This window comes from Sardina pilchardus, chromosome 24, assembly GCF_963854185.1.
Source record: "Sardina pilchardus chromosome 24, fSarPil1.1, whole genome shotgun sequence".
NCBI classification, from domain to species: Eukaryota; Metazoa; Chordata; class Actinopteri; order Clupeiformes; family Clupeidae; genus Sardina; species Sardina pilchardus.
The window spans coordinates 7,515,656-7,524,758 of record NC_085017.1 but is presented as its reverse complement, the minus strand read 5'-3'; the positions used below and the strand labels follow the sequence as shown (position 1 = coordinate 7,524,758).

Here is a 9,103-nt window from a genome sequence, read left to right as displayed (position 1 = left end):
CATCCTCCTCATCCTCTTCCCCCAGTAGCTGGCTATCCAGGTACTCCTCCTCTCCGATGTCCATCCCCTCATGGTCCTGGAGTTGGTGCTCGCCGATGACCTGGAGCTCCTCAGTGGTCAGTTGTCTCCTTCCCCTGAGAGACTCCATTAACCACGCGTACTGGCTCTTCTCCCCCTCCATCTAAAATCATGAAGAGAAAAGAGATAAGCCTGTAAATAACTTCACTTGGTTATTACAATACAATCTGAATAATTTCTAACCATGTCCTTTTTCACTAAAGACACGGTCACTGGAAGGCTGACTGATGATTTGGAGAAATAACATTAGCCTGAACTCACTTGAAGCAAGTAAGTGTTAAATCCTTGGCCAAACATTACATAGCAGACCAGCTTGCAAACCAACACTGATATAAGACAACTTGAGCAATAAAATATGACTGGAAACATCTAGAGAGCGTATGTATGCACACATACACATCGTGTTATTTCCTGGCAGCGTAAAGACAAAACAGTGCGTCTCGACGTGGAGTAGAGAAAATGCCCGCTTGAGTTTGCAACATGTTAACGTTAGTTAGCAGTATCGCCATTAAGTCCTGGTCAACAAATCGATAGTGTACACAAACTAAGCAATAGTTATGACACATTTACTACAAGTATTCAGTTATGCACTCGCAAAAACATAGCCGACAATAAACGAAAACCTTGCGTTAGACCCTCGACATAATCATCACGCCGATATGGATACGTTAGCACCTTTCATATTTGACAGATCATACCTAGCAAGCTAACCAACTTGGCTGCAATCAACTGTAAAATGTGGTACATATTTCTACGAAATAACTGGTTTATTTGATAATAAAACAGCCTACCAATAAGCTGTCCTTCACATGAGGTGATATAGATTTTGAGCATTTGAGCGAAACTGATCCGGACAGGAGGACGCGTCGTGGGCATGTCTGAACCAACAAAATATTTCTGGAGCTTCTCTCTTTACAGCTAACGTTATTGAGTTTCTGTAGCATTACCTGACAGGCTATTTCGTTCAAACTTGAATACATCTCTGAAGTGACAGTCCTAGTAGTTAGCTTTCCATGTTTTACATATAGTTACCATCACGAAATCATTGAAAATAGTAACAGTTTACAAAGGACAAGTTTGCTAAAACACCGGCAAATATTACCAGCTGACAGACGCAATGTTACATGGCCTCACACACTCAAACACACACTGTGCAATTACTGGTAAAGTGGCTAAATAAAAACGACGAAATAACTGGTTTATTTGAGAATAATAAGCTACCAATCAGGTGTCCTTCACATGAGATGATGATAGAAAGCATTTGAGCTAAACTTATCAGGAAAGGAGAACGCGTCGTTGGCAAAATATTTCTGAAGCGAGAAGCTACCTAACTTTCAGCTAACGTTATGAGTTGCTGTAGCATTACCTGACAGGCTATTTCGTTCAAATTGAATGTATATCTAAGGTGACAGTCCTAGTAGTTGGCGTATCATGTATTATATATGATTACCCCCAAAAAAACATTGAAAATAGCAACATTTTACTAAGGATAACAGTTTGCTACGACAGCCGCAAATATTGCGAGCTGAAGTGAACACAGACGCATATGTTACGGTCACACAGTCACGGTGCAATTACTGGTAAAAATAGCTAAATAAAAACAATTTTGAAGTAATAACTTCAATAGGTATTAATAACAACACATAAAAAGACTGTTTTACCTCAGTTGGTCCACCAGTTTGTCCTTCAAACGATGTTACGATGCGTGATATGTGGTGACACCTAGCGTTGCTCCTTCAGATGCAGCAGGCAGAGTGACATTTCAACTTCGTGTTTTCTCTTCAAGTGGTGAAACAGTTTCGCGCCACAAATCCCTTAACCAATCATATCACTGTAAAGCTTATGATGTCACGTTTATGAGGAAGTTTTCATTAATAAAATCAGCTGAAGTATGGCAGAGTTATTAGACTCAACGTCATCGGTACTGGGGTACCGATTTTACAGCGTGCCGTCTGCAAAGGGTTAATGTTTATCGTTTTATGTACTGTAGCTGGGTGCCCTGCCTGTCCGGACCACAGCTGGGGTGATGTTTCCTGCTCTCCGGACTGCTACGGTTGGTCAGGCTGCTGTCTTGTCTTCCTTTAGTTTTGTTTGATGTTTGATTTATTATTGTCCATGTTACTTTAGGTTTGGTTGTCTTTGTCCGTTGTCTTTCTTTTGTAAGCAGGCAGAGTGTTAAACTTGCTGTGTTTGCAAACTTATCACCCTTGATATTAGCCTGCCCCCTCAGGCAAGCTCTGTCTGTCTCTGTTCAATGTCTGTCTTTTGTGTTCAATAAATTGTTTATTTAAGGAATTCATGTCTCCAATATGCTTTAAAGAACCTGTGCAGCTCGGTTTGGTAAAGGTCCCAAGCTCCTAAAGATTCCCTGAGGCGCTAGGCCCCAGGGTGGCATAGTCAGGCTACAGATATGGGGTGGTTGCCCTGACCACCTTGTTACACTTACTATTGGGTTTAATGCGCCACAGCCTTCCTCTCCTGGTGGAGCCTCGGATGACACTGTCATTACACCAAGACATGCAGCTGGACCTGAAGCGTCGAGAACACGTCCATGGAAATCCCACGTTTTCCTTTTGATGTTGAACTGCAGCTACTGTACAGCGTGGGAATGAAGCATTCTTTGAAAGTGGTACACCACTGACGGTGCCTACCAGACTTCAGTCTGTCATCTTATGCTGCATTCCAGACGTCATCCAAACGAGTGGGAGGTGGGACCTACCCTACCTGAAAGGTTCTACCTCCCACTTCAAAGCGTTCCAAGCATTTTGGAGTGGGAGGTTTAGAAAACATGGGTGACCGCCGTAACGTTAGCATACCGTCGTAACGTTAGCATATTAGGCTAGGCTAACTGTATAACGTTATAATGTTACTTTCACAATACGTTGTATTCTTTGTTGACACAATTTTAAGTCATAATATGAAGAACAAGTTAATTACTGTGTCTAAAACAACCCTACCCTGAAGTTTATAGCGTATTCCTTGAAGTTACCACTCAAGGAGCATGTCTCCATGGGCGCCGCCATAATCCTCCCACTTCATTTTTTTGAGGTCGGGGCAGGTTGAGCTCCTACGAGTTCGCGAGTAGGAGCTCCCACTTCGACAGGCGTTCCAGTGCATCTTTCGTAGTTGGAGGTAGGATAAATCCAACATCCCACTAGTTTAAATGCTGTCTGGAATGCACCATTAGAGAGACTCTGCAAGGAAATCTTTCAATACACTGCCTATCCTGAAAGTAAGGTAGGGGATGTGGCAAAGGCACTTGTTGAAAAATGTCCCTGCTTGAGGACAGGTTCTGGAAAAGGTTGTGAGGCGTGGATATACAGACTGAAGTATAAAATGGGAAACTACAGGACAAAAATTTCAATTTCGGTAATGAAAATATTAAAGGAATTTGCATTGTTCAATGTTGTTCATGACATTAATTGATTTTTAATAAGAATGAATAAGTTTTTAATAAGTTTTGGAGGAATATTGATGCAATATTATCACTAACAACTGGAAAGTTACTGCCAGCAGCATGATCTGATATTACGTTATTTTCATTACAAATCCGAAGACTAAAAATTACACTATCAGGTTTGAAATTATCGCAAACACTGACAGATTGACAAAATTGTACCTAATGAGGTAGACACATTCAGTAATAGACCGTGTAAAAAAAAAGTGTTTGCTTTTTCCCCCATTGAATCTCATGAAAGTTGCTGGTGTCATATCATAATGAGTGGCCTTCATCACGTAGATTACTTTCATAGACTTAAAATGTCACATTATTGGAGTCATGGAAAGTGCATGTTCACAATTTAGAGATTGATTGCTATAATGTTCCTTATCTGTGTTTTTTTCCATGATTGCATTCACATTGACCAGGTTGGCAAAAAGTGCGCAAAAGAAAGCTGCAGCAAAGGAAAGTTTGAGGAAGCACAGAGAAAAGATATACAGCAACCCAGAACTTTTAGAGGAATACAGAAGGAAGGAAAGAGAGAGGTGATGGATAAGGGTTAAATGGTTTAGGTGGTGTTCTCAGACAAGTAGTTTTCGAAAATCAGCAATTTACTGAAAGAAATAACCTCATTCTGTAAAATTTGCCTCAGTATAAGCAGGATAATGGACTTCACAGTGTTTGACTATCCATAATAAATAATTAAATACACTTTGCTCCGCGTCACGGTAGCACTGCTGTTTCATAACCACCTCAAACATGTATTAACTATGGATAGTCGAACGGCGTGTCGACCATTATGATTTACATGTCAACAAGTTGCACGTGTTTACAGAATAATGTCAAATAATTATGTTTTGTCGTTTTAATCATTAGGTATCAGAAAAGGAAACAAAATGGACAGCTTAAATCTGCTGCAGTGATGAATGCAATAGAGCATTCAAGACAGAAGAGGAAATGGAGGGAGAACTCTTGCAAGTACTACTCTGTAAAGAAGGAAAAGCTTGAAAGCAGTGCTCAATCTAACCCCCCCTTCTTTTGAAGAGCCAGAACCACCCATGCATGTTTCTGAGACTCCTTCTTTTGGAGAACAAGAACCCTCCAGGCCTACAACTGACTCCACTCCTAGGCCAACAAGAGGCCTGGACCTCCAACCTCCTCTTTTGGCATCCACCCCAAAATCAGTGAGAAGAAGCACAATGGCTACATTGCGTGCAAAACTGAGAGAGACAGAAATTAAGTTGAAGAAAAAGGATCGGGATTTCAGCAATTTAAGAAGGAAAATGCAAAGAATGAAGAATGGAAACAAAAGGAGGGAGCCGCAAACAGTCACTGTGGTAAAGCAGAAAGTTCAAAGAAAAGTGCCCTTACAAAACAATGTAAGAAAGCAAACGGAAACCATGGTCAAGAGGTTTCTTCATAGTGACGATAATACCACTATGATCAATGGAAAATCTGGTGAGATTCGCAAAAAGGGACAGATATATAGGAAAAGGGCCCTTACAAACACAATGGCCCATCTCCATCAAAAATTTCTTCTTGAAAATCCAAACCAGAAGATCTCATTCTCACAGTTTTGTAAACTGCGTCCTTTTTGGATCACAGCACCAAAGGCTTCCCAAAGAGAAACCTGTGCCTGCAAAGTGCATGAAAATTTCAACTTTAAAATTAAGAGGCTTCACCAGCTTGGTATCATTACCTCATCATCTCCTTCAGATGTAGTGGCGAGTACTGTTTGTGATCAAAGCAACAAAACGTGCATGTATGGGGAGTGCATGGCCTGCAAGAACAAAACATTTGACACAAATCTTGACCCCTCCACAAAGCAGAATATAGTGAATTGGGAGGAATGGATGACTAGGACCACTCCAATTAAAAGAAAAAATAAAGATGGCTCTGTATCCGATGTTGAGATGAGGACCACAGTCCTTGACAAAAGGTGTGGTAGCAATGAGAAGTTAGTTCAACTTGTCGGTCAAGACCTACCCAGCTTCAGAATACACATTTACAACATAGGACACCAATTTACAAAAATGAACACACTAAAGAAGAACTTGACAAATTCTGAAGCAGTAATTCATATCGACTATAGTGAGAACTATAGTTGTAAATACAGCCGAGAAGTTAAGGATACACACTATTCTGGGGGCCACCAACAAATATCCATGCACACAGGTGTGAGGTATTTGAGTCGTGGAAGAGTGGAATGTTTCTGCACCATATCATCCTGTCTCAAACATGACGCTACTGCAACGTGGGCTCACTTAGAGCCAGTCTTAAAAAAGATGAGGAGGGAATGTCCTGAGGTGACAGTCATCCACTTTGTGTCAGACGGCCCAACCTCCCAATACAGAAATAAAACCAACTTCTATCTGGCATCAACCGTCCCATTCATGATGGGATTCCAACACGTGACTTGGAATTTCAGTGAGGCGTCACATGGGAAAGGTGCTCCTGACGGAGTGGGAGGAGCCCTGAAAAACCTGGCTGACCGTATTGTTGCCTATGGAACCAGTATTCCAGATGTGGACACATTGCACCACCAGCTTGATGCCCAGTCCTCAGTACACATCTTCAAAATAACAGAGGATGATATAAATCGAAGCAGTGAATTGGTTCCACCAAGCCTGAAGGCATTGCCTGGAACTATGAAAATGCATCAGGTAAAGTGAAGAAATGAAAAGAAAGAAAGTAAATGAAAGTGTGTGCAATTCAAACAGTATTTTAAGTAAACTAACCATATCGGTAACACTTTATAATAACTACACACAATTAATCATTTATTAAGCATTTGTTACTAATTAGTTAATGGTTTGTTCATCATTAGTAATTTATTGTTCATGCATAATTCATCATCAGTAAAGCATTTGTTCACAAAGTTATGAATGGTTTGTTCATAGTAAATAAAACAAATGTTTGTAAATACATGGTTTATACCTTATAAATAATGAAACAACCATTTATAAATGAAATCATCTCCCTATTATGAACCAGTTACAAACTATTAGTAAATGCTTTGATCATCATTTGTTAAGTATTACTCCTATGTTAATTCTCATATTGTAATTCATGATTAACTCAGGAGTTACAAGTGGTTAGTTAATGATTTTTGTGAGCTCATCTAAAGTGAGGACTGTATATGCCTTGCTACATATTTACAAATGAGTTATAAAGGTTACAGTTGCATTTATTCATTAAGCAGACACTTTCATCCAAAGAGACTTACACTGTCAACGAAATTAAAGAGCAAGGCCACAATGGTGGCACCCGGGGATTGAACCCCCGAATCTTCGGCTTACAGCATGCTAGCCCAATGCCTTATCCACTACACTACCCCTGCCCATGGCTGTTGTCGCTATAAATAGTTATATTTTAACTGAGCGGATGTTATGTTCTTTACTTCACAACAAACAATCAATAAACACCAGAATAAAGTGACAATGTTTTTACTTGGTTAACTTCACTTCAGTATATGTCAGTCAATTATTTACTTGTATTCTTTAACTCTCTAACTATCGTATCAATGCGCTGCTTAGTGCTTCATCAAATGTAGTCATACGCATAACAGGAAAGTAGTCCTCTAAAAACAACTAAAAGTAGATCCCATCCATTTTCAGAATAGTAGTAGAGGTAGTATAGTGGTTAAGGAGCAGGGTTATCATTCTGTCACCTGCTCAGTTGGGGGTTCAAATCCCACCTTCTGCGGTTGTGTTTAATTTAATTGACATGTGTATGTCGCTCTGGATAAAATTGTCAGCTTAATGAATGAATGTGAATATAGTATTTACAACTTATTTGCAAACGTGTAGCAAGGCATAAAAAGTCCTCACTTTAGATGAGCTCACAAAAATCATTAACTAACCACTTGTAACTCCTGAGTTAATCATGAATTATAGTATTAGGAAGTGGTTTATAAAACATGTATTCACATCCTTACTAATCATTAGTGCATATGTAACAACTGTTAAATAATGAATAGTATTTCATTAACAAAATGTTATTGCATGTTATTTGAAGTATTAGCAACAATTTATACATATTTTAGAAATAGGCTTATTCACTATGAACAAACCAATCATAACTTTGTGAACAAATGCTTAAGTGATGATAAATTATGCATGAACAATTAATTACTAATGATGAACAAACCATTAACTAATAGTTAACAAATGCTTAATTGATGATGAATTGTGTGTAGTTATTATAAAGTGTTACCACAATATCTTCTGTCTTAGCTGATGTCATCCAGTCCAGGGGAGGTGAAGACCAGGGAGCTTTCCTGTTTCTGTGATGGAGCTTGCGAATGTTACGGTGTAAGAGAATTTAGCTTCAGGGAAAAGGAAACGGTGCTACAAAATAAAGGTGGTGGAGGCACCACTGAAGTGGCACAAAAGAAAGGTGGTGGAGACGCCACTGAAGTGGCACAGAATGAAATTAGTGAAGACACCACCGAAGTGACGCAAAATGAAATTAGTGAAGACACAATTGAAGTGGGAACATGGGTCTTGGTGCAGTATGATGGAGATCTATTCCCCGGCACTGTCACTCAGGTGTGTAAAGTAGGCATGTGTTTTCAATGATCTGAACCCAGCAAAGAAAGGAATTGTTATATTAGGCCAGCACATTGTAATTCATTAAAATGCACTCTCTTTCATGCTTCTTCCAGATTTCAAATGGCCAATATGAGGTAGACACTATGACGGCTATTGGGGAGAACAAGTTCTACATTCCAACTGTGAAGTTCCCAGGCGATAAAGTCTGGTACTTCCAAGACGACATCAAAGCCATCATCCCCGACCCCCTACCTATCACATCATCTGCAAGGCATTTCTGTGTCTTGCCAGAAATTTGGAATAAACACAGCAAGAAAAATCCTTTTAGAATATGAAAAAACAACTGTCAGTTTACTTGCTGTAGTCTGTTACAGTTATACAACAGGCCTTTCCCTACTTCCCAAACTTGGGAATATGTGGTTTTAAGCATGGTTTAAAATGTAAACATTTTATTGTATGATCTTTTTACTCCGCTGACTAATGCGGATCCATGTGTTGGTAAGGGATTGGGGGGGGGGGGGGTTGGCCAAAATGCTTTGTACTGTGTACTTTGTATTGTGTTAAAAAGTCAATAAAAATTGAATTACAAAACAAATGTAAACAAATATCTGACTTCAATGGATTTTGGACAAGATTTAGCACAGTTTTTGTTCTTATTCTCATTTCCGAAATATGAGTCTCATTTCCGAAAAATCTGTCTCATTACTGAAATGAATGTTTAATTTCTTAAAAATCAACTCTTAGAAAACAGTATTCATTTTCATTTTTAAAATTAGATTATTCCAAGTGTTCTTCCTTCACCTCTGCCACATTTTTCTGTTTGAAGTTGTGAGTTTTTACTGAGATATTATAAAGTACAAGTTGCAAATCACTCATCGTAATGCGGTAATGAGATATATAAGTGAAATTCTAAAAATATGTTATATTAAATAATAACTTTAAAAACTGTTTTATATAGACCTTGGTATTAATGTTAATGAACCATTTTAAAAATGCATAAATAATTACATTTCTTTGTTATATTTCATGTAAA

At 38.9% G+C, this 9,103-nt stretch overlaps 1 protein-coding gene across 1 annotated transcript; it reads left to right on the top strand.

Annotated features, from left to right (window-relative positions):
- The first annotated feature begins 5,802 nt into the window (after positions 1-5,802).
- LOC134073124 (uncharacterized) lies at positions 5,803-8,496 on the top strand. The gene is made up of 3 exons (XM_062530107.1): positions 5,803-6,180; positions 7,753-8,067; positions 8,184-8,496. Exons 1-3 carry the CDS (start codon positions 5,803-5,805, stop codon positions 8,403-8,405), a joined length of 915 nt encoding a protein of 304 aa, XP_062386091.1. The 3' UTR covers positions 8,406-8,496.
- Positions 8,497-9,103: the final 607 nt, after the last annotated feature.